The sequence below is a fragment of the Grammomys surdaster genome, unplaced genomic scaffold, assembly GCF_004785775.1.
Source record: "Grammomys surdaster isolate TR1022 unplaced genomic scaffold, NIH_TR_1.0 130, whole genome shotgun sequence".
Classification (NCBI taxonomy): Eukaryota; Metazoa; Chordata; class Mammalia; order Rodentia; family Muridae; genus Grammomys; species Grammomys surdaster.
Genome location: NW_021604588.1, coordinates 353,520 through 380,234, shown reverse-complemented (window position 1 = coordinate 380,234; position 26,715 = coordinate 353,520). Strand labels below are relative to the sequence as shown.

General features: G+C 43.0%; 1 protein-coding gene across 4 annotated transcripts in view; it reads left to right on the top strand.

Annotated features, from left to right (window-relative positions):
* Cacna1e (calcium voltage-gated channel subunit alpha1 E) overlaps nt 1-26,715 on the top strand; it is a 320,444-nt gene that overhangs the window by 8,449 nt on the left and 285,280 nt on the right. For all 4 annotated transcript variants that reach the window (XM_028759777.1, XM_028759802.1, XM_028759794.1 and 1 more), the window contains exons 2-3: nt 16,967-17,072; nt 17,841-17,980. In XM_028759777.1, the coding sequence (XP_028615610.1) occupies nt 16,967-17,072; nt 17,841-17,980 (246 nt within the window). The remainder of the gene's footprint in view (nt 1-16,966; nt 17,073-17,840; nt 17,981-26,715) is intronic.

The window sequence follows — 26,715 nt, the reverse complement described above, 5'->3', positions numbered from 1 at the left end:
GCCACAATTTCTATATGACCCACCGCAGGCTTCCCCACTGTTAAAGAAAATGCAGTGTTTATTTTTTGAAAAATTTCTGTAAAAACTCTATTAATTGGCACCCAGAGATCTATAATGTAATGACAATTGAGGTTTCTAATGATGGCCTCTAGGTACACAGAACACTGGAGTGCTTTCTGAAGGCTGTCAATCAAGTGGTTATTGAGTTATGTTCAAACAGTCTGAATGGACTACACACCGTATAAACCACATTCACACATAAATAGTTATCTGTCCCAACTCACTAATTTTTAAATTATTTGTTTTTATTTTATGTACATTGATGTTTTGCCTGCATGTATGTCTGTATGAAGGTGTCAGATCCTGTTGAACTGGAGTTAACAGACAGTGAACGGTCATGTGGGTTCTGGGACTTGAACCCAGGACCTCTGCTCTGGTTAAAGCAACAGTGCTCTTAACCACCGAACCATCTCTCTAGCTCCATGATCTGTTAATTTTTTTACTTATCAGTTTGTTAAGTTATCCCAAGTTCTCTTCTCTGGCTATACTGGGTGACAGAGAACTTGTATTTGTTGCTCTGAAAGTCAGCCCTTTTAGCTTTGGAAACCATGGGATTGGAGCTGTGTCCTGGTGTAATTGTGCTTTAGCATGGCATCAGGAGGTGGCTCTAAGTATTTTACAAAGGATGGGTAGCTCAGTGGGCTTTACCTTTGTTTGGAGAGCTTCCCAGTTGGCAAGCTGATATTATACCCTATTGTGTGCTTATTTCTGTGCAATAACATTGAAAATGGCTGCCTAGAATTTCTAATAGAGCTTGCATTAGGCATCTCAGCCAGGGTTGTCAGGTGATTTCTTCTTCAAATGGACTCTGAGTATCTGCCATTTGCGCCCAAATCCCTTTCTGTGTTCTTTCCCATATTCACCTGCCATCTTCTCAACCAAGGTCCAGGGATGCTGGACTCTAAAGATCTTTTTTTTTTTTTATATATTTTTTTTTTTGGTTTTTCGAGACAAGGTTTTTCTGTGTAGCCCGGGCTGTCCTGGAACTCACTCGGTAGACCAGGCTGGCCTCGAACTCAGAAATCTGCCTGCCTCTGCCTCCCAAGTGCTGGGATTAAAGGCGTGCGCCACCACCGCCCGGCCGACTCTAAAGATCTTATTGCGGGGTGGTAGCATTCTTATTTTCATAAGGGTAAGCTTTACATTTTGTGGAACGTTAGAGTTGGAAATGACTTGAGTGGCTGTTAGATGGCCTCTAGGTGACTGCTTGGCATACTGGAACGATTAGGTTTCATAGTACACTGTTTTTACATGGTTCCCATTCTCTTGAAAGAATACACATACAATGTTGCATTCAGTATCCAGGTTCCAGGAGTCATTTTAAAAATAACAATTGGGTTAGAAAATTTCCACCTGCCGGGATGCTGGGATACTGGGTGCTCAGGAAGAATGTTCCCTAACTAGGTACCACAAACCTTAAGAACCCTTTGTAAACAGGCCACAGAGAAGTATTTACCCAAGACTGCCAAGCCAGGCTGCCATGAGACACACATTGTACTCAGAGAACGTGAATTCATTAGGGACCCCTTCTCCATCTCCAGACAAGCAATGACAAAATGCTCTTTGTTACTTATAAACCCTTAAGAACAAGAAATCAAAATACTCTAGAGACTCTGTGTATTTTATTAGTTCTTTTGGTTTCTGCTGTATAAGGAAATGTTGATCCAGTTCACATATTTACTTGATGTCCTTGTGGTTCTGTGCACTAGCATAGATAAGAACTTTCGATGGCGGTTACGTTTTGATTTGTGTTACCTGACAGGGGCACTCTATGTGCCCTTAAATTTTATCTCATCTGGGTTAATTTAGATTTAAATATCTACACGTGGCTAGTGGCAGGGGCAGATAAGCCAGAAAGCTGTTTCCTTTGGGGCCTGATGTTTATTAACTTTGTAATTGAGCCTCCTTGGCTTGATGTGCAGGGTGTCTCACGACCCACTGCAGCCGGCACGGTTTCCATCCCAGCTTCATTCTAGCCAGCCCAGTGAGAGCAGAGGCCTCCAGCCTTTACACTTGCTCTTCTATCTGTCTGGCTCTAGGATTGTCCTTAGAGGTCATTTTCTCTTTGACACCGTCTTTGATTGCTCTTGGGGAGAATAAAACCAAGCCCTTCCTCCAAATTCCCGTTGAGCCACCTTGTATACTATGTTCACCCAACACTTCTTCCCACATAAATTTTGTATTGGTTGAAAATACCTGGAAGGGGAGGAGCTATTTTTCCATGATTGTTTTTTAAATTACCAGAATATAGCACAATCTAAGCATATTTGTTTCCATGAATATTCTTTTGAATTTTTTTTTGAGAAATAGGTTTATATATCTGACTTGAGGGTGTAGTCAACTAAACTCAGGATCTTTTCCCATTAGGGGATGACAGAATTGTGCCTCCAACTTTATCCTCAGTTTGATCTTTACGTTGAGATTTGAGTCTTGATTTGTTTTGGGGACTTTTATCTCCTCGTTTGTTTCTGATGTTGCTACCCATCCTATAAAGATCTTTTCAAGTGGAAAGGAAAGCACTATCTAGCTCTGGCCACCAAAACCCAGCCTTTCTACAGTTAAACAAACCAACAGCACAAGACAAGTATTACTATCTACGTCTTAAACATGGGGAAGCTGAGGCTGAAGAGGTTTAAGTTACCTTTCCAAATCCAACCCCAGAGAACTTGAGGCCAGGGGATGGGACTACAGCAGTTAACCGCTGCTTTTAGTCACACATCCGTCATAGTCTCTGGACAGGACCATCGCCCACTCTGCCTCATCTACAGAGTTGATAAGCAAGTACTCTGAAAGTTGAGTCAAATAATTAATAAAACTATGGTTATAATTGGGGACTCCTCTCTGCTTCTCTTCAGTGTGTTAGTAAGTACTCCTCAACTGCTTGGTTTTTCTCAAATCTTTTGAACTGTTCTCAAACCAACTGACACTTCTTTATTTTGTCTGTAAAAATACTGTGAGAGACATCCCTGTCACATGCTTCACTGGAATCAATACATGCTTTCATGACTATTTTATGTCTATTTTAAGCTAGGATGCAGCATCGTGCCTTTTCCAAAGTCCACTTTAGGTACTGTTTTCAGAGTCTCAGATGATAGTTTATTTTTTTTACTAGAGAATACAAACCTCAGGAGCTAAGGGGATATGGTTAAGGGGATATGGTTAAGGGGATATGGGCATCATCGAGCCTACAGCCCAGCTGTAGAGTATAGGATCCACCAGTCTCTTGCTCAAAGCAGGAGAGGTCGTCAATGTTAAGGGTATGGCTTGTAGATTCAAGTCTCAATTCTACCTTTGCTGCTTCCTAGCTATACACTGTAGCAACCTGCTTAACTCCACTCTGTCTCAAAGCCCCAAACATAAATAGGAAATAGTGATTGAACCTATATGGCACATCACGTTGGATTTTTGTGGCATTCAGGAGAGGCAGCACATATAAAATATGTAGCTTAGTAATGGGCACAAAGTAATCCACGAATGACCCTTAGTTATTAATATGTAGTTAATTATGGATGACTCCGTATTAAATACCTGCAGCCAAGTTTCCCCCCTTCTGACAGTATTGTCTCCCTTTCTCCTGACTTTTGGCAGATTTCTAACTGGAGTTTTGCCAGATATGGTTCATGTGTCTTCTGTGTAGGCCTCTTCAGATACCTGAGCCTCAAGTTCTTACAGCTTAGCTATGAGGAAGTGGAATTCATTTCCCCTGCCAGGCTAACCTTGCAAGACTGTTTTAAGGCTAGCACCAGCTACTGAGGATGAAAGTTCTCGGCAAACATATCAGGTATTAGTACAAGTGTTAATAATGCTATAGTTCGTAAAAGTCCAACATTTATTAAGCACTTACTGTATGCCAGAGTGCTGTGCTTAGTGCTTCCCATAGAAAGGACCTGTTGAAATCATTCCTTGTGGCCACATCGTAGAGGTGCTTGGTTATGTTTTCTGCATTCTACAGTGAGGGGAAAAGGCATGGAGAGGTTAACTCATTTGCTTATTATGGCACACCAAGCAAGAGCTGGAGGCCTCATTAGAGTTAGTGGTTTTAACCTCTGCAGATGATCATGTTACATGAAAATTTTTCTTCTTGCTTGCTTCCAATTATTGAGTTTACATTTTTAAAAAAAAATAAAATTTAAAGCATTTGCATCAAAACTGATCTTCTTTTGTATATTTTTCAAATGCTGATTTTGCACCAATATCTCCTCCCAGGATGCATTCAGATTTATGATGCCAAAATCTCGAGGAGCAATAGTGGGAAGAATGTTTCCTTCAAGTTTCTGATTAGAGTAGATCAGGCATTCAAAACCATTAACAGCCTTAACCAAATGCATTGGATTTTGTTTTCGTTTATATAAAATTGGTAGCCAGCTATTTTGGATGGTCCAACTGGAGGCATATGGAGGGATCCCTGGGAAAGACAGTTCTACCTTGCCCACCTGGCACATTCTCAGGGATTACCAGCCTTCCAGTAAACTCTTTCTTGTCAGTTAGGTTTCTTGGACTTGCAAAGTCTTTGTGTTCTGTCAGCAAAGAGAATTGGGATAAGGATGAAGCTTCTGAAAAGGTTGGAGAGCTGTGTGTGGGACAGGAAACTGAGCCTTTGCAAGTATGTCCAATGAACTCTGTGTATCCTAGAAGGTATTCTACTGGTGGAAACCAGATACTGATCTGTGTGAGCATGTCGGATTAAGGATGGACCACTTAGCTCCTGGAGACCAGACTGAAGTCTCTGAAGCAGTTATGGAGTGGGCAGAAAAAAGTTAAAGAAACTGTCTCTCCACTCTGCTAACTTTGGATTGTATTTGCATGGAAATGAGTGTTTGTGAAATAACGGAGCCATATGGACGCACTGAGGTGCATGTGTTCTTCTGGTCTGTTGATAGAGGAGCAGTTGAAGGGCGTGGGCTTATCTGGAGGTGGAGGGAATGGGTGGATGTGGCAACACAGGCAGGGGGGCTGGTCTCAGGAATATGGGCCTATGCAAATGTAGAGGATCTGGACATTTTCGAAAGATGGCACTCCCTGATAGAGAGTTACGTGTGCAAGTATTTACTTTTGAGATTACTGCCCCTCTTCACATTCTGTGAATACAGTGTTGCACCTCTGGACAATCTGTGTGGTGACAGTTAGAGGGAAGAAAACGATATCGTGGAATGCACAGGCCATGGGATCATTTTTATCATGAATGTCAGTGGACAAACTCAAGGTAGCAAAGCCCAGGAACAGATTCTAGGATATAATTATCTAGAAGTTGGCATACTTCTGTCTGAAAGGAGCTTTGTTGAGAATAATATTCTCAATAAGGTAGGCCATTTATCTTTTTTTCTTTTATCATTCTTTATTTCTATTGTAGATTTTATCAGCATTCTATAGAGACTGTCCTCCAGGGCTATAAGCTCTCAGGAACAGACAGAGGAAACTAAGCTTTAACAAGTGGTTATTGTTTAATGGTCACTTGAGAGTGTGTTTTTGAGACCTAGTTGTATTTAATTCATTATTCTTTATAGTTAGCTGGTGAAAGGTCACAGACAGATATGGACTTACCAGCTCTGCTTGCTAGTACCTCACTTTCTTGATGGAAGACTGAAAGGCTAGCCTTCTCTAATGGAGTTTCTTCTTGTCATAGCACTGTGAACTGCTTGTGTGTATTTGTGGTACCCACTGGGCATGAGGCTAAACCCATGGCAGAAAGAAGGACCACTAACTGAGTTGGAGAAGAGCAAAGTTCTCTTAGGCACTACGAAATGGGCCTGGAACATCTTGGCTTGTGTCACTGGGATGCAAGTTTGGGTTGGAATCTTGAGTCTTTGACTATTCTCATCTTCTCCTGATCCCTTCTGCTACATGAGCTCCATTGCTTTGCCCAGAAGCTTTGGTTTGCAAACACAAATTTTCTTTTCACCATTTGCATGTGTTAGTCTGTGGGGTTTTCAATTTTCAGCTCTTCAAAAGCCCCCCTCGGTCCTCTCTGCTCCAGGGTAGCCGAGTGGGATCGAGCTGTGGAGGTGGCAGCTCTTATGACCTCTCCTTGAACTTTTACTCATTGAATGCTTCTGCTTTTGGATTTTTTTTTAAAACTGGGGCCTGGGGGCGGTTTGGAGGCTGCAGAAGAGAGTTATCTTGAAAGACTGAAGGAAAATCTTGTAGAAGTTTGAGCAAAACAGTCTTATGTTCACACCCAGGCCACTATGGTAAAAGTTCAAACTTCTCACTATGGCTAGAAGTTTCCAGTCAACCCCACTGGTCATGGATCTCTGATTCTTGAAGCTGTAGATAATTTCTATGGACATCTGACACTTTAAATATGTCCTGCTACACCAGGATTTCCAATATGAATGCTATCAATGAATTTTTTCATTTGTAGCTTCACTTAAAGCAACTTCTTTCCATTTTAATAATGGATGGTCATTTTTGTCTCCTCTACTTGCCTTGCCAGTAGGTTGCTCCAGTAACAACACAGAATAATAGAGCATTAGAATTACAAAATTCTAGGAGAAGTTCTGATTAGACCCTTAGTCATCTGTAGGAAAACAGTCAAAGGCATCAAGAGGCTTACCACAACTCGCAATAAGTAACTGCTTGTCTGCTAGACCCTGGCTGTGAACCCCGAAATTGTATACTGGGAAAGCCTGTTTCTAGTTGTGGTGTGCTCAGCCCTAGCACACACCTCTAATCCAAGAGTGTTGCAGGATGTTTTACACTGTGAGACTGTGTATGGGAAAAACTGTTTCTAGTTGTGTTGTGTGTCAGCCCTAGCACACACCTTTAATACTAGAGTGTCTTGTTTATTGTAAACAAGATTAAATGAAGTCAACCGTAGGTCAAGAGGTGGAGCAAGCAACCAGTTGACATGGAGCAAACATAGGAAAAAGCCACAGAGAGTGAGAGGAAGTCAGGAGGATGGATAGAGAAATGCACAGGAAGTAGAAAGGAGGGGCATTCAGTTTGGAGGGTTTTAAAGAGTATCGAGAAGGAGGAGGAGCTTTTACCTTCTGCGAAGTTTGTCTGTGAAGTATGAAGGTCAGCTGGTGCTTTCTCTTTCCGAGCTAGTAGGCTTTCACACCAGCATTTGGCTCCTGAGTCTTCATTTAATTAAAATGGAATGATTGGGATTTCATTTTTTAAAAATAACACCTGACCAACAGATTTTTTTGATTCCCATCTTTTCTTATCTTTCATTTGTGGCCCTTCTCTGCTCAGTTCTCTCCTCTTTAGTCCCGTCATTGTCCAAGGTTTCCCTCTTTTTCTGTAAGTGTGTGGGTTTGGTGCTTTGGGGTGATCTGGAAGAATGTATATAAGGATCAAGATTAATAAAAAAGGACTTAAGTCACAAAAAGTACAAGTGGACAAGAGGAGGCTAATTCATACAGATGAAGCCATCTGGTGCAAATACTGTGATGTTGAACTAAAGGATTCATGATATTGGCTAATGCTCTCTTTCCCCCCAAAATGTTGCTGGAGAACCATACATGAGATGAAGCAGTAGGACAGGGCCCCTCAGGGGGCTTCTACCAAACAGAAAAGCCAACACTAGGTTGCAGCAGGTGGGAAAGTGGATGGATGCTCAGGCAAGCAGTCCTCTCAGAATATTTCCTAGCTTTTCAGTGGCCCAGGGAAAGGTAAATTCTAGAGACCATGCTTTAAAAGATAAATTCTAGAGACCATGCTTAAAGATTTCTTAAGGATAGTCTTGTGAAAGACATAAGCAAAAATTCTAAGATGCCTTCTTTCTTTCCTTCCTCCCTCCCTCCCTCCCTCCCTCCCTCCCTCCCTCCCTCCCTCCCTCCCTTCTTTCCTCCCTTCCTACCTTCCTTCCTTCCTTCTTTATTCCTTCAAGTGAGAAAGCTAGGACATTTGTATTTGATTATTCTGATGAAAACTTTCCAAGACTTCGAAGGGCAGGAAGCTGACAATCCAGACGGGTTCTTGTTATTTCAGTCTTTGTATTTTTGTCGTAGATGACCTGTGTGCTAGATAGTTAGAACTCTGGGGTTCCCTTTGGCTGTTCCACATTTGCCTTTGGGATCTCAGTTTCTGTGATTGTCAATGGGTCTGTTTGGTTTGAAGACACCACTGACCTCTAGCATCAAAACCACGAGTTTCCCCTTGACTGAACATTAGGACAAGTCTACAGGCAACTAGAGATGCTGACGCCTCAACAGTAGCCAAGGCATATTAAAATATCTGGAGATGGGATACAAAACTTTTAACTTTTAAAAGCTTCTCTAGTGATTCTATAGTTCAGTTGGGGAAGAGATCCACTTACCTTCTAGAGAGATGGGTCTTCTATCTAATCCGTTTATACATCTCTTCCCTCCTTTACTCATTTATTTATTCCCCCTTCCTCTTTCCCACCGTCTTTTGTGAGATATGTGTTTACTCTGTAGTCCAGGCTGACCTGGAACTCAAGATGCTCTTGCCTGAGCTTCAAGGGCATTGTGGGTTTCAGTGTGTACTACCATGCCCAGCTGTTTCTGTTTCTTATGTATGTATTTTAGTCACAGGTGGATTCTTCTCACTTCTCTTGCAGGCTGTTGTGAAAGAGCTGGAGCCCCTGGGTACCCTGGAATTCAGTCTACGATAATAAACTAATTTATTCTAAGGGGCATTGGCTTGGCAAAAGCATTCACCTATGGCTTCTTCAGGTAGACCTCTGTTTGCTCCAAGATTTCCTGGAGACAGGTCTAGAAATCTTAGGCTAAGGGACAGAACCCTCAGGTCTTCAGTTCATTCAGCAGGCCGTTGAGTCCCTGACTGAAGACTTCTTAACCTTGATTCCTCTTGTTTAAGCAACTTCTAAGCATATGAAGGTTGACTTAGCATAATTCCCATCAAATGGAGGAATCCTTGAGTATTCTTGACAATCTTCCAGAAATATGGGACTTCAGTAAGTCATATGCTAGGACTGGCCTCTCCATACTCTTGAGTGTCTTTTGTGTATGTTTCATGATCTCTGATGTAAATTGGTTGCTCAAACTGGTCACAGGGATAATATTGACAGTCTAGTATTTGCAAGTGCTATGCATGAGGGCTTTTTCCCTGATGGTATTTATTAACATGCTATTTGATTTCCCTCTCAACAAAATAATTCATTTTCTTATATACAGTAGCAGATTTATATTTTGTATATTCTGTATTCTCTCAGATCTGCCCTTAGGAGAGAGGGGGTCTTACTCTTTAGAATAACTTTAAAAGAGATATCAGATTTCTCTATTCTAAGGTGGCTTTTGGGTGTTTGAAAGCAACTATGTTGTTGCTCAAGTCTTCCCTTTGCAAGCTGAGTATTAGTTGCTTCAACACTCTCTCATTGGCTTTCTAGACTGAGTGGTGTTTTTGAACATGGATATAGTTGCTGAGTTTTCAAAGGAAAACAAAAATTCTCTGAGCAACCATCTATGATCTCTTTAACAAAAAGTACTTCATTCTCTTGCTTGATCTGTTCTCAGCAGCATTTGATGCCTGCCTTGTGATTCGTGATTCTGTGACGTGGGGAACAGCTTGGGGTGTGGCTGTTCATTGTAGAGCATGTTTTTTTTTCCCCCTTCTAAAGTACAAGTTGCTGCCAGAACTCTTAATGGACCCAAATTTGTCAGAGTGTCATCAAAACACTAATTCCAAAACAAGTAATTTCCCCAATGCTGTTTTGATTTTGATCTGAGGCTTTTAGTGCATACCTTTTCATTCAGTCATTTGTCTCTCATTCACCAAAACCACTTGTGGAATAACAACTGTTATAAGTCCAAGATCCAGTCAGACATATAACAAATGAATTTGTTAGGACTCCCCTAGGTGACTGTCACTGAACTGAGCATGCGTAGCCGAATGGGGAGGGCAGGGCTGTCTTCTTTTTCAGAAGTACCTCTTACCACTCCCTAGCAGTTATGGGGTACTAATGGGTCTAGAACTGTATGCCACTTATCATCTGTCCCTCTGTCCCTCCAAAGTAGCAACAATGTGACCTTCCTTTCCATGGATTTATGTAGGGAACAGGGTTTTGTGAGTCAGACAGAGTTCTTTGATCTAGAAGCCATAAGAGGTGAGACATGGTTTCACAACTGACAAGAGAATAACTATAAGGATCATTTTTCTTGAGTAATGGAGCACATTGACCTCCACAATAGTACAGCTAGACTGTCCATGAGGGCAGAAGGCTTCCCGAGGGTCCCTTGGCCTCTGTGCTGAGTTCTCACTGACGCATTTCTTGCTGTCCATTCACTAGGTTTGAGGTTGTTAGGAGCAAGGGCGGTGGCATTTTCATTTTTTTGACAGGGGTAGGGTGGGTTGAAAGAGAGGTGCATGAGTGTTCAGGGTTGCCTGTCAGATGGGAATTGGAAAAGAAGCAGTTGTCATGGTGATGGTGGGTTGCATCCCACCACCATGGAAACCAAACTTAAAAAACTGATGTTAAGGCTGGAAGTCATATGATGTATTATCTTGTTTTGGTTTGCTTTGTTTTTAAAAAGGAGTTTGATTTACCCCCCTTACCCCCTCTCTGTCTTAAGACAAGACTGGGAGGTGAGAAAAGTTGCTCTGAGGAGAGCAATGAGACAGGTGAAGCAGGACAGCATGGGGTATGCAGGGACTTCTGTCTCACGCTTCTACTTCTTCCAGTACAGTTTTCCTGTCAGGGTGGGAGGGGAAGAGGAGTGTGACGGAGCTTCACATTTGCTGCCGGAGCTGTGCACTGGTAATGCACGTAGAAAAGCACAGAGTGTTAACTCTCCTGCCCTGAGGGGGACCATGGGGGCCAGCCTGAACTCATCTGCTCAGGACAGAGACAGATGAGTTCAAAAGCAAGGCTTGAAGAAATGGAGAGATGGAGCTGAGCACACGGCTTGTTCCAGATGTGGGGACCGTCCATATGTTGATACATTATAGTATCTGATGACATTGGCAGCTTTTGTGTTGCTGGAAGTTAGTGCCCTGTTTAGTCAAACCATTCTGAGAGGATTTTATCCAATAGTCACAAGGACTGCTAATAACCCAGGATGAACTATACTTAGGAGGCAGACTTGTGATATTCCGGCCTCTCCACAATCATTGAAGTTCTAATTAATTGATTCGCCCTGCAAAAGGCTCAGAGTAAGGCACAGTTTCTTTCCAAGAAACTTTGGTTCTTACTTCCTTCAGGCTGTTCCATCTTGCTAGGCTGGCCAGAGGAATGAGGTGTTAAAAAGTCACGTTGAAGTTCTATCCTTTTATCTCCCACTTCACCCCTGTACCCCAACTCCCACAGTGATCAGGAGAGAAAGTGGTGAAATATCTCCCCATGAAGACATTGGGCATAGGGCTGCTCTAACAGGTGTAAATTTCCCTTTCAGACTGAAGGGCATGTGTAGACAGGTTAGGCGGCTGAGAGTCCTGGAGGGACATTTGGGAAATGTCTGGGAAAGGGTGAAGATGAAAACACAGTCTGTTGACACAATGGCCACAGTGATGGCTATGTCTGTGGTTTCGGCACAGGTCCTGCCTCTTCACTATTACTCATCGCTGCCAGACAGATGTGTCTTCCTCTGTGGTCTCAGGCAAAGTGGATGCGATCTCACTTGCATGATCTCACTGTGTCTCCATCAGGGTCTGCAGGAGCTGGAGCCGGACCTCTGTAGTGGTTCAACCCCTCCTGTTCTTAGCTCTGGCCCTGGGTGTGATTAATGTCCCTTCTAATCACTGGAAGAGATTGCATCAGAGCCATCAGCTTCATAAATCCTCCTCTGGGGACTGCTGTTTGGAAGAGCTCTTCATATTCCCAGGAGGTCCTGGGCCAAATGTCTTTGCTTTCTTCCCGGAGGCCCATTACCATAATTTTCTTTTAAAATCTTTACTGGGATAGATGTCTTTGGTGTTAGATCATAGCTGCAGACAGCCAGGTCTCTCCTGGAGTTTGTGACCACAGACAGATGCTCTCTCCAAAGCCTTGAGCAGCAGCAGACACTTAAGAATTGATTTAGTAGAGTAATAAAAGTGACGAGGTGTGATCTGTTTAGGGCCTTGTGGTCACCTGTCGTTTGGGTGCTGATCCTTTTGTCTTTCTAGTTTCTTCTATGGAAGTGGAAGGTGGTGGGCCTTCCCTTTGAGCACTGTATTAGGGCAACTTTTGCTTTGAGAGCCCTGACTCTAGTTTCTCATTGCCAAGTCTCATTCTCTCCTTTGCTCTCTCTGTCTGACACAAGATCCTGATTTTTTTCAATCATATAACTCTTGAAGGGCTGTGTCTTACTATTTATTATTTGCATTTACGGTGTCTCTTTGGAACGGAGCTTCTGACAGAATCACACAATAGACAGGCACTGTCACAGCTACTGCCTTTGAGTTAATAATCACGTTACTACATTTATGTGCAGCTAAGGAGAGGTGACATATGCAACAGCATCAAAGCCACTGTCTGACTACATCTCTTCAAATCACACATCTCTAAACAAGAAGACTGAAGGGGGAAGAGGATTCAGACCTTGCAGGCAGTTGTCCTGGGTCTGAAGGTAGAGATAGGGATGGCTAATGGAGGTTGAGATCTATCTCCTGGGAGCCGGTGAGCACTTGTAGAGAGTCTCCAGAGTTCTGGCTACTGCCACAGTGGTCACATTCCTGTTCCTACAGAAGTATCTTCTCCATTAGGCCTGAAACCCAGAGAGCACATCATGTTCTGTCAACCTGCTCATGGCTGGTGGTCTTCAGATCATATTCATTCACTTTGTGCATGGTGACGCTGATAAAGGCTCTGGGAAGGGACACCTGAGAGCAGAGGAGTCTCAGAACACCCCACAGGCTACATGTTTCCCTAAGACCCTCCCCACATTTGCTTCCTGCAGCCTAAGTCTTCCCCAGACCTGTGCCTTTGGTTGTGAAGGCGAGAGACTGGCTTAGATGGGGGATGGTTTGCTTACAGGGCACTGCAAGGCACAAGCCCATCCCAGGTTCCTAGGGCTCTGTTGGCAAGCAGAGCCAGCACCACAGCAGCACTAGGTCCACCCTCTGTCTTGCCCCAGCTTTCTCTTCTAAAGAAGGAGCTAAACAAATGGCAGGTGTGCGGGCCGAGCCATGCTGCTCAAATTAGCTATGTTGCTAAGGAAACGAGTCAACTGGTTGAAGGAAGGAGCATTGGGTAAAAGGGATAAATCAATAAGCAAACCTATTTTTATCATTTCCCTAATGATTGTCTTGAAACTGCTAGACAGGGAAGGGGAAGGGAGAGCTGCAGACACTCTAGTCCTCATTAACGGCTCGGCTCGGAGGGAGTGAGCAGCGAAGGGGTGTTTGGGAAGGTTGCCAGGAAAGTTTATGAAGTGAGGCCCCTAGCGAGCAAAGAGTGAGATAGAGGGGAAGCTTCCTTGTAGGCTTGAAGCTCTTTTATGGTCATGCTCTTCTTTGACTTGGTCTAGGCCTTTGTTCGCCAGCATTTGATCTTTCGTGGATCTTCCACAGGCTTCCGTGTTCGTCTTCTTTATATTCAGGTTGATGGTGGATTTTGGTATTGGTTTGATTTTTTTTCTCTCTCCAAATACATATAGCTTTAATTGATTTTATGATTATAAGTTAATACATGCTCATTATAACAGTCAGACAATAGATAAAGGAGTAAAGAGAAAAATGAAAATAACCCTATTACTCAGCGAAAACTCATTATCCTTCTAGCAAAGCAGGGCCCTACCCCCTTCCCTCTCTCTTAACATTAAAGAGAATGTCTGTGCATGCTGCCTCTTTTTCTTTTTTGATAGATAATGTATGCCCACAGTACGCAGTACAAAAGTTCAGATGGGGATACTGTGTAGAGAGAATGTAGGATGTCTTTTTATAACGATAACCCAGGCTCTGGTGTCCCTGTGCTATCAATGTATTGATTAGTCCCTTATTCACGAAATATCAATCATTAGATACCCACTATTTCCAAGCAAAGAGTTGGTCACCAGGGACAAAGTCTCTGCCCTCAGTTTCCCAGGCCTTTCTGTTTCATTGGTCCCTTCAGACAACAACAGACCCAATGGATTCACAAGAGGCAGAGGCTTACATAGCTTGAATGAGAAAGGGCTCTTTCCCAGTTCTTCCCAGGTAGGTCCTGTGTCCATGGAGAAGCCGAGTGTGTGTCTGAGCTTGCACTGGGCTTTTCTTTTCTTTTCTTTTTTTTTAAACAGTTCTCTAAGTGCTTCTTGGCCATTTGAGAGTCCTCTATTGAGAATTCTTTTAGCCCTGTACCCAATTTTTAAATTCAGTTATTTGGTTTTTTGGTGGGTAACTTCTTGAGTTCTTTGTAAATTTTGTATATTAGCCCTCTGTTAGATGCAGGATTGGTGAAGATTCTTTCCTAATCTGTAGGCTGCTGATTTGTCCTATTGATGGTGTCCTTTGGCACTGGGCATTTCTAACCATGGGCAATAACCAGGTGAACCCAGTGCTTTTGTGAACAACTTTATTAATAGCATTGGCATACATGTGTGTGCATGCATGCATGTGCATGTGTGTGTGTGTGCATGTGTGTGTATGTGTGTGTATGTGTGTGTGTGTGTATGTATGTGTGTGTGTTACATGGAAGAGGCAATAAATGTGTCACTCAACTCAGAGATACCAGCCCCTCCTCAACTTGTGATGGCCAATAAGAATCTGATATTTGTTTGGTTGTTGTTGTTTTAATTAGGGTTCATAACCATGTTCCCATGAGTGCCAATCCCAAGAGAGATGCTCTGAACAAAGGTCTGCCTGGTGAAGCAAGTCTGGAGTGTGCTGTGTACCACTCCCCACCCCATTGTGTGTGCAGTTACACACTGTGTACAGTAGCATTAAAGGCTCCAAGCAGTCCTGCTGGGAAGGAACCTACTTAACTTTACTTAACCCGGGCTTCCCTCATTTATTTGATTGCAACTTTCTGTAGCACTAGTATTTTGTGACCTACATTGTAGAGGCAGCACCCCAGATGCCCTCAGCATCTGCAGCCATTCATCAATGCGGCTTTGGCATGCTGTCAGTTTCCTTTCTGGACCACGTTCCCAGGAAAGGTCAGAAATTCCTCAGCCTCCACTTTTGCCTTATTCTGTCATCAGATTCATCTCGGAATTCCAGGCATCAGCACCAAGCCCAGCATAGCCTAGCCTGCTCCAGAGTCTTGTGAGATGCTTTTACCACTCTACATGAAAAGCTCTAGGTTAGAGCCAGCTACATGACAGGGGCATACTCCTTCTGATCCTGTGTTCTGATAGCCTGGCCAGGGTGTGTTGGTTGGGGACTTGTCCTAAGACAGTGGGTATACGTGCTACTGTGCCTGCAGAATGTTCAGATCTCAAAGGTTGCCCTTAGCTTCCAGAGTTTGAAGCAGAAAGGGCGTCTAATAGTACCTATGAGCTTTCATGCAGTGGATTCCCTTCAGCTGTGAGGGCTTCAGGAAGCATAGTAGAATCTGGGGCAGAAGTCCATTTGGAAGTCCAATGAGGCTCATCCGTTTTCCAGATCAGGTGGCTGAGCATGAGGAAGCAGAGAATTTCTGGGTTGGGGATGCTGTGTGTGAACTGGAGATGTGTGGGAAGGGAGGACTGCCAGCTGTGGGAGAATGCCTGTGACTCAGGGATCCATGGAAATGATGGTGGTGGGGATAAGATGGTACTACCAAATGCAGTGGACTAGAAAAGTCACCTTCTCCCCAGCTTCCTGTGCTAGCCCAGGACCTGAGCAACTGGAGGGCTACTAATGTCTTTGTGGATATGTGGTCACTGCTTGCTCCTCCCCAGAGATCCCTGGATACGCATTTGATACCATTAACAAAGGATTACAGTGGAAGTGGGAAGGGAGGCCTCAGGGTATGAAAGAGGTGTTTAGGCTCTGTCCTACACTGGCAGCCCTGCTCTGTGAGGGTGACAGGAGAATGGTCTCTGTCCTCCCCTCTCTGTGAAATAGACTACCTTTCTCCCCAATCTGAGTTGTGGAATTTGCCAGAGAATAGGTTGAACTGTAAGACTAGTGACACATCTGGCTTGTGTTTGTCATAACAGTAATTACAGAATGAAATCCCAACCTGCAGGATGACTGGGCCCTGAGAGGGAGCTGGTATTTCTCTTTTCTAGCCATGGCCCCACCTCTCCTGAGCTTGCAGCAAAGCCTTTCTGCAGGAGTCAGGGAACCTGCTTTGAATCATGGTTTTTTTGCTTGTTTGTTTGTTTTTGTTTTTTCTTCAAAAAAGGCATAGAGATTGCCTCACTGGTCTTCAGAAAAACAGCAAGGAAAAGCTTATATATTTACTCATTGGATTCACAGTTTGGTTCCCAGAGGCTGGATTCTGCCATGGGAGATTCCAACCCATGCTATGCCTTTCTGTTACCTATAAATGCAGAATCTTAGGAGAGAATAGGAAGAGACCAAATGTTTCTTTTGGTTTCAGGATGTGTGTTCTGTGTCAGATATTAAAACAGAAGGGGGCTCACATTGGGTAGGGAAGTGGTTTCCTTTCCAGAGATTCTTCTTTCCCTCAGTTGATCAGAGGTTTCAGAGAGAAGGGTGACTCTAGATGCAATTCTGAAAGGGTAACAGACAGCCACAGCTTTGTCTTTATTGAGGCTGAAGCTGGTTCTTCTGCCCAGGCACCTGAAGCATGGGAAGAGTTGGATTCTTGCTTTGTTCTCCCCATCAATTTGAAGCCCTGGATTTATGTTTTATTTCACTCACTGATTGGAGTATCTGGATTATACCTAACTCTAATATTTCCTGCCTGCTTCCTTTTCTTAAAGAAAATGCTTTTGTTTTCACATATCAGTCCTAAATGATAATGCCTCCTATGTGAAGGGTCACATGCTCTCCTGCCTGCTTGCTTGCTAGTGTAAATCATTCATGCTGCAAGGGTCAGCAGGAAGAAGTTTGTATATGAATGTACATGGCCATCTTAGAGGCTGTAGCCCCTCTTACATGAACTTGATCCTTAACTCTTCTGTTTCACGCCATTTGAGTACATGATCCTGGCCACCATCATTGCCAACTGCATCGTCTTGGCCCTGGAGCAGCATCTTCCTGAGGATGACAAGACCCCAATGTCTCGAAGACTGGTATGTGCCTGCTTTCTTCTTCCTTTCTCTTTCGGGTTCCCTTGACTCAACTTCCCTTCCCTAACTTCTTTTATCATACAGCTCCATGAAGTCTTTATTCTTCCCTGAGTGGCAAGTTAGCAATAAACCCTGCTGGGACTCAGGAGGAAGAAGGCTTTGCAAATGCTGATGTGTACATCACATGACAGTCAGGCAAGAAGAAAGGGCAGGCGCGTGGGCCATTTGCTTCACTCCTCTTTCCTAAGGGACTATTGGAGTGAGAAAGAACAGGGAGGGAGGATGCTGAAAGCTGAGTGTGTTGGAAGTTATGAACTTGCTAAATGCCAACATCCTTATACTCCTAAAAGAATGATTCACATGTCTAATGTATTTCTCCAGAAGAGAGGACACAAATTATTTTAAATCTAAACACATGGGCGAGTGGCCACACAAATGACCAAGGCATGAGAACTCTGAAGTTTTCAGCTAGGGTATACACAAGAATAGAGAAATAACCTACTTCTGGACAATGCTATGCCATCAGGGACTTCCAGGAGAAAAATGTCTAGTCCCCAGGTGGGACACATCTGTCCATTTCTACACTCCTTTCCCCTACTCTGTGTATTCCATGCAGCTTCAGGTCCTCTTGGTGCTTCAGTAAGTAACCTAAGCTGAACTCATATACAAGGTTGGTCCTCATGGATGTACAGGAGATGGTCAAGGTATGCCTTTACCTGTGTCTGTTAAAGAATAATGATTTTATTGTTGCTCCATTCTTCATCGTTGCAGGAGAAGACAGAACCATATTTCATTGGAATCTTCTGCTTTGAAGCTGGGATCAAAATTGTGGCTCTAGGGTTCATCTTCCATAAGGGTTCATACCTCCGAAATGGCTGGAATGTCATGGACTTCATTGTGGTCCTCAGTGGGTGAGTCTTGCTTCTTGCTTGCTTCCTTCTTGCTCTCTTTATGTATGTGACTGTGTGTGTATGTGTGTGTGTGTGTGTGTGTGTAGGCTCATGGTGACATGAGGTAGCTGGTACAAGGAACACACAGAGGACAGAGATCAGAAAATATAGTAGAAGCCAAAGAAAAAGATCAAGGTTGAGAATCTCCATAGATCTGGACCATAAAGAACCCATCCTAGGAAGAGGTGAGTGTATGTTGCATTAGACAGAGTTGTGGATTGTTCAACACCTAGTTTTCCAAGAAGGAGCCTTTTAACTGAAGCAAGCAGCTTGTGCTGATCTAGGGGAGGGGTTATCCTAAGAGATCAGTCAAAAGATGCTCGGGTGTAGTTTCTTTGTGAGGTTGGAGAAGATTCCAATTTTGTTTCTTTGAACTAAAAAATAAGATTAACACACTGAGAACAGAATTAATGATTTGTGGATTTATTAATGGCATAAAATTGAATTACATGAAAATACTTGAGAAGTCATTCCTTAGAACTTAGTATATATTGGAACTGACCTGGTGTCATAGGCACATATAGGATGGCAATTCATTTAGGTGAATATTTGCAATATCATTCCTTTGGGTCTGATGTTGATGGGTGGACGTGTGAGGATGATGGGTGGATCCAACACTGCTGGCAGCAGATGTGATAGGCTTTGGCACTGGGAGTGATAAGAATATTGTTTGGGGTTTCTATGGCTTGTGAGTCTTTGAATCCATTGTCTTGCCAGAAAGAAGAGTAAACTTGTGTAGGTGAGGATTAAGTGTTTGGTATGGACATTTCCTTCCTTAGATGCCTGACTCTCTGGTGAGGACAAGCAAAGACATGGGACACTGAAGGGAGGGGTTATGTAGCCACCACTATGATGAAACATGAGGAAAAAGGAAATTTGTAGGAAGTTGGGTAAGGGTCAAGACTGAGAAGCCGAGCTTGGAAGCCATGTATCTACCCACTGTCTTGTAATACAGATACAAGTGCTCACAGTTTTAGCTTTTAGGCCAATTGTGATTGAGTGAAAGAGAAGTAGTTGAAGATATAGAGGATTTAAATATAACTTACAAGCAGCCAGCCTCAGTATGGATAGTGGATAAACAGGGCTGAATGTTCATGTTTATAAAGTATCTACTACCTTAAAGAAGAATTTTCTGAGGACCATTTTTCAAAAAAAATGTTCTAATGCTACATTTTAAAATATGACTTAATATATACAGTGTCACAGAAGTATATTTTCACAGAAAATGTAGCAACTGGAGTGTTGTTTTAAATGTCTCTAAAATCAGTAAAATATACTCTATTAGAAAAGTCCTAAGTGAGAACTTGAGTCATGTTATTTTATTCCATTTGAATCATTGTTGTTGTTGGTGGTATTAGTATTTGTTTTGTTTTTCTCATAATACTTTTATTGATTATTTGTGATTTTCACAGCATGCACCCTGATCACACCACTTCTCAGTCCTTCCCCATCTTCCCTACCCTTGTGGCCTCCCCAACTCCCACCCAAAAAAGGAAGAGAAGAAGAAACCAACTAGCGAACCAACCAACCAACCAACCAACCAACCAAACAAACAAACAAACAAAAAAAACAAGTCCAATTTGTGTTGCTCATATGTTTGCTGGAGCATGGTCAGACTCCCAGAGGGCAGCCCCTTAAAGAAAACAGGGTCCTTCCCCACCTGTACTCCCACCAGAAGATTCAATTCTTCAAAGTGGAGAGCTACACTTCACAGTTTTTAAAGAGTTCTCATTGATGGCTTTCTGTCTAGGCTGTTACTTTTTTGGGGGTAGAGGTTGTTACGGAAGTCTTCTGTGTCCCTCTTTCTCAATTGTTCATCTGTAGTCACCAATACTACTGCAAAAGTAGCTTCCTGGCCCTTTACAGTCAGTGTGAGCACACATCATGGACTTCCACATGATTTCTAGTGGCAGCATGTTGATTTGTTGATGTGTGTGTGTGTGTGTGTGTGTGTGTGTGTGTGTGTGTGTGTGTGTAATTGGTCCTGCTCAGTGTTATATCCACTGAAAGCATTTGAAGTTTCTGGTATAAGCCACCCATTTTTATTTTAAACTGTCATATATTGATTTTTAAAAATACAGAAAAAAACTGAAGAGAAAAATTCCTGCTCACTGATTAAAGGCAATTTCTGATTTAAAGAGCAATTTCTGGCTCTTATGGTATCTCCTTCCATCCCTTTAAAGCAAAGGGAGCTTTCTTTTGGATGTCTGTAATTTTGATGTGTGATGAGCATATCACACATCCTTCTGTACTTTACGAAGATTTTGTGGTGACTGATGAGCACTTTGTTAAGTGGATGCACACAGCTTGTTGCTTGTTTCTGCTTGCTATTCGACACTTAGATTGCTTTCTGGTTTTTGCTATGATAAATAATTATTAAAAGTGCTCTAACATACATCTTTTGGATGCCACACTTTACTAGACAGTTTGACAGGTTGAAGTGCAGTCAGTTCTCTGTATCTTTGGTTTCCGAGCAGATCCAGTCAAGCGTGGATAGGAAATATTTGGGGAAAATGGATCTGTAGTGAGCCTGAAAAGATTTTCATTCTTATCTCCATTCCCTAAGCAGTAGAGAATAGCTAATATTTGCATAGTGTTTTTGCTGCATGGTCTTGTAGGCAGTGTGGAGATGATTCAAGCATCCAGGAGGGAGGATGTGTGTACAATTTATGCTAATAACATGACATGCTAGATAACATACGTGAGCACGTGTAAACTTTGGTATCCACAGTGTCTCAGAACCAGTCTCCTCCAGGTACCATAAGACAGCTGTACTTTGCAGGAGGAATCTGGTGGTTCTGGTGTGGGAAGTGGAGACTTTGATGTGTATGAGGAGGTAGAAGACCCTTACCATCTGACCAGACAAGGAAAGATCAATACAAGCTTTAATAAAGGCTGCTGTCAACACGGTTGAGGAAGCAGATTTATGGAAACCAGCCAGACACTTTTGCTGCTCTAGCTAAGAAAACTCCTATTCCTCACCCGCATCTCCAGGGAGTGCTAGCACTTGGCCAAGTCAATTATCTTGTCTTTACTGTCTGCCCAGCCTTCTTGGTGGTTCCTCAGACATTGGTGGCTCTCTGGGTAACTGTCTATGGGTACTTCCTAGATGAACCAACAAGACTTTGGTCCTGATCTCATCCTACCTCCAGCCCAACATGCAGGAGCTCTTCTCAGTTCACATGTAGATGGTTTCCAGGCAACAGTTCACTGTGCTTTTGGTCATTGAGAGCTGATCCACTACAATGAATCCACTACAATGGAATGGGTAATTGAACTGTTTATATTCACCTACCACCTTGCTTTGCTGCTAGGAGGCATACCATCTCTGGAGTCAGCTCATGTCTTAGAATGCTAGCATGACAGTGTTGATGGTGTTCTCTTCTCTCTTTCTTAGTGGTGCATTAAACTATCAGACATTTTACAATTATGGCATCTTAACTTCAGTTAATATGTTGCAGTACCAACTAGTGAGGTGGACAGAACAGACTGCAGAGACGGGTTATCCAGTACCCAGGATGTTATACCGTTTTCTCACTATTGCCTGCTTTCTGGTGGAAGATCCTTGGGCTTAGATCATGCTCTCTGATGCAGGACTGCTATTTATAAAGCCCACTACATGCATCCCCTCTGCTGGCCACACAATCTTCCTTTTATTTCCTCCTTCTTGACACCTGCATCCAGAGTTATTCCTGCTGACAGCACTTCCTTCCCACCTTGTCTTCAGGCGTCACCTCACATTCTACTCCTGTGCACAGAGGGATTGACAGTGCTGAAGCTTGACGTGATGCTTCAGGGTTGACGATGCATAACATCTTAGCTCTCAGTTCTGGTGGTGGGTGGGGGGCGGGAGGGTTGGGGGCAGGAGGGTGGGTGCTGTGGAATCATACAGCTGGCTCAGCACGAGACCTGCCATCATCAACCTGCTGCTAAGAGACAAGTATCTGGGGGGACTAAAGTCCCCACATTCGGTCTGTCACCCCTTACCTTCCACAGGGTTCTTGGACATGTAAGTTGAAGACATGCATGGATTAAGTCAGTTATTTCATATAATCCCTGTAAACCCGTTAAAAAGGACTGGCCGGGTCCATTTTCTACTACTGTAGAATATCAGACACTGGGTGGTTCTTAATTTTTTTTTAAAACAGAAAAGATTTATATCTTCCAATTCTGGTGTCTGAAAAGTCTTAAGAGCTGATACTGGCATCTGATGAAGCACTTCTTGCTGTGTCCTTGCAGAGCCAATGACATCATATGCTGAAGAAGAGAAGGAAACTAACCAAGCTCACCCTTTTAGTAGGAGTCTGCTCCTGTCCTAAGTAGCCTATTCTGGTTATAGCATATAGTCTATGCTGTAGGGAAGGGTCCACATGACCAAATCACTTCAGAAAGGCGCAAGTCTTACTCTATCACAGTGCTGCTTAAATCACAACAGGAACATTTGCAGGGGGCCTTTAGGGATCTTGTTGTCCTCATTTTCTAGACAACAACGTCCGAGGCTCATAGAGGGCATGTACCTAAACAACAGACACTATCTAGGACAGTGGTTCTCAACCTGTGGGTTGTGGTCCCTTGTGAGGGGTCAATGACCCTCTCACAGGGCTGGCTAAGACCATTAGAAAACACATATGTTTACATCACAATTCATAACAGTAACAGAATTACAGTTATGAAGTAGCAACAAAATAATTCTATGGTCGGGGGGTCACCACAACATGGGGAGCTGTATTAAAGTGGTGCAGCATTAACGAGGTTGAGAACCACTGCTCCAGGAACTTGAGCCCACGCCTTCAGCCTCTAAGCCCATTCTACAGCATTCTTCATTCTCATATCATCAGTCACCTTTGCTATCTCAAGGCTCTGTAGTCGTAGATTTCCATAATCCACATTCCTTTGGTCCCCTAGAAACAGTGAGCTATACCCCTACAGCACAGCAGGGGTATAGCTCATCATCCAAGTGTTTCCAACTCAAAGTAGGGGCTGCACCTGTGGTTTGAAGAATGCAAGTTCGCCTATGTCCTTCTGAGGTTTCAGTCTGTGGGCCTGAAACACAGCACCTTGCTCTATGGCAAAGAAAGTCAGCTCTTAACGTAATGCTGTTTGGTGCCTGACAAGTAGATTCAAGAGTCCAGCTGACTTCTTCATGAACTGGCTTGTTTAGACACTCATTCATTCATCCATTTGCTTATTCAACAAAACAAATCTTGTTGACCGAGAAATACCCACATCAGTTAATTCTCATCTCTGCTTAAAACAAAACAAAACAAAACAACAACATCAACAAAACAAAACTTCTGTCTGCTACAATGTGGGATCGCTCTTGAATTGGTAATAATTCAGGAGGCTTTATGTTTAAACTCTTGTCAGGTCACCTGGAATATTCAATATTACTTAAAATGCTATTTTATATATTAATCTTAATAGGAAGTTATTGAACCTAAGTGTATAGAGAATGATAGAAGATGATAAAAACTCAGGCATCTCTAAACCATTGTAAGAACAGGGAACCGGGAGACATCTAGGCTTTATGACCTTTTTCATCTCTGTATGCCCAGAGACTGGTATATAGTTACTGTCTATAAATTCTGATGCCTTACTTGTTCCACTACCAGAGTCTTACATCCTCTAGAGGATGTAAGAAGAGCGGTGAGGAGGTCTGGACCTGGAGTAGTAAGAGACTATCCTCACATCTTCCCTTTGGTCTTACTGGGCTCTGCATCTACAACTCCATCTGCCTAGCTTATTCTGTTAGGGAAATGGAAGCTGAAGGTTTGTACTCCAGGCTAATAAGAAATACTGGCCTCTCTGTTATATCTCCGAGGAAAGTGTTTCATGAGTGGTACAAGTGGTACCCGACTTCTAGAGAAAGCTGGGTGGAGTGCAGGGAGAAACCAGCCCTCATTTGTCCTATAACACTGGCATTTGACAAACCATGGACCAAAGCCTACATTCCACAGACAATATTTCTAATTCATAAAACTAGTACCTTAGATAAAAATTATTAGGTTTAATTATTCCCCAGGCCCATTTCAGGGATGAATAATCTAAGGCACAGAAAGTTTTAATAATGTGCTTATATCCAAGTGAATGCTACAGTACTCTCCTTTATCCATAGTTTTAGCATCCTACAACTTCAATTACCTGTGGTCAACCACAGCCTGAAAATATTAAGTGGATATTTCCTAAGTATTGAATGGCATCCTCTTCTGAATATCATGGTAAGATCTATGGCTATTCCTCTCTCTCCTGCCTGAGACATGAACCATCTCTTTGCCCAGTATGTCCATGCTATGTGTATATACCTGCCCCTCTGATATCAGGTCCTCCTTTGAAGGCATTGGAAATGTTGTGCTCCAGTATTCCTTACTTTATTTCATAATGGCCCCACTCGTGAATGTAATAATGTTGGCATTTTTTTCTACAGTGTGTTTTTGTAACTTGTATTATAATTGTTAGTTCTGTTAATCTCTTACTGTGTCTAAATTATAAAGTAAATGTTATCAAAGGCAAGTAGGTATGGAAGTGGGGAATGTAAAGAAAGTCAGGATGTATAGAGTTGTGTATTAGTGGTTTTTCATGCCTCCTGGAGGCCCTGGACCAGATCTCCTTCAGGTAAGGGAGGTAGTTCTGTATGATAAACAGAGTTTGAACCTAGCATGTCTGCCTTTAGTGTCTGGATTTCTTTTCTGGGCCATGGTATCTTCTGAGCTTAGAGATGCTGTTAGCATCTTAGAGATGCTCTTCAGCCACTGAAGGAATCGAAGCTTCTCTCTTTGTTTCTTCTGCACACCATTTGGTTCAGGCCCGTTGGTGAACTGTATGCTGTTTCTCTTACACTTAAGAAATCTTTATTTTCAGATATATTTCAGTCCTGTTGACATTACAGAGCTACTCTAGAGTTCAAAGCTTCTCTTGTGTGGTTAGTCTATCATCCCATTAAAAATGTCAGTTAGCTCAGCACACACGTTGGTATTGTGATGGTCAATGGTATAGTGGGGCTATGGTCAATTTGAGTGGATCTATAGTACAAGCACTGCAGTATTCATGGCTGCAGCTAAACCTTTTGCCTCTGCTAAAGTTCTTGCCACCAGGCTCAGACAGCTACTTAAGAGCTATCGAAAAGACATTACTGAGCACCCACAGTCTTTGACACCTTGCTAGGTGTGGGTAGGATGGGTCACATGTCCCTCACCAGGATAATGAGTCTACATGTCACCAGCACTCAGAAGAAGGGCATCATACATGGCTCTTGGTAAAGCTTATTTAAGAAAATAACACTTGAATAACATTGAGCTGCACAAAGGGGTGGATGTACAAATGTTTGGGGAACATGAGGAGAGAGACAGAGAGCATTCCTAAGATCCCAGTAGTGAGAGACAATTTTGTAGAGGTCAATAGGAGCCAGCCTAGTCCATGTAGGACTGTTTATACTAGAATATGAGAGGAGCAGGGATCCCCAAAGACTTGAAGCTGGGAGTGGAATTCTACTTATAACTCTGTTCTGGACGCTGCACAAGTCTTTTAAAAATTCTTTTTACCCTGGGATCACCTCTGAGGAAAGACATGGCAAAGAGAAGTAGATGCTTTCTGTGTCTTCGGCTCCAGCTTGCAAGGAATGAGTATATAACCTAGAAGAGAGAGGGAAGACAAAGGAAATCGTGGGCAGGGGAATGCAGCAGAGGAGTGGGACCAGCCATCCTGCAGCCCCAGCTTCCAGCCAGAGGCATACACAGAGTGGTTTAGCCCAAAGCCTGTTTGTAGGAGGATGATATCTGGAGCTAAATATACATCCATAGGTATTTTTAGAGGGTTTCTGTAAGAAGGCTGCCCTAACATGAGTTTCCCTAGCAGCTAAAGATCGAGGAAAGCACAATTTTCCTCTGGGAGCCCTGTCTTTCTGGTGCTGAAAATGTGGGGGAAGGTGTTGCTTATGCAGCCCCAGGGGCCCCCAGCCCGATTCAAATCACTGCAGTAATAGCGTGATAGCCCTGGGTATTTATATAGCAAATCATGTCAGGGAGCCTCATGATATCTTACTGACTTGTCTTTTACTCACCCTTTTAGCTGTGGGTGGGCCAGAGCCAGAAGTGGGAGAAAGAAAGGCTGGGTAGAGGGAGGAGGCAGGGAGCTTATAATTTTGTAGATGGGAATCTGACACTGAGGGAGGAGGCAAGAGGGGTTTTGAGCTTCCCAGCTTTGGTGAAACAGGAGCCTAGGAACCTGGTGTCCTTAATACTGCTGGTGGGGAGGTCTATGAGTTCTTGGCCTTCACTGCTTTTGAAATTCTTCTTCTGGAGCAGAACTTGGAGCTGCTTCTATGACAGGCCTCCCCCTCTTCCCTGGCACTCTGTTCTGGGGAGCAGTACAGTTACTGGTCCATGCAGCAACTTCTTTTATTGAAACAGTATTTCTGTTCAAGTTGTATGATGGGAGAGATACAGTTCAGATGCAGAATTATGCTTGTTATATTATTATTTATTTTTAGAATGAAGAGGTTCATTCAGGGGAAGAGGTAGGCATAGGGCTACATATGAAACTTAAGGGTCTCTTCTGAATTCTGTACATTTAGGAAGGCTCCAAATGAGAATGCCAGTTAGAACTAACAGATTATACGTAGGTTCAGTAGGCAAATTTTTCTCATGTATAGCCCTCTCTCTCTCTCTCTCTCTCTCTCTCTCTCTCTCTCTCTCTCTCTC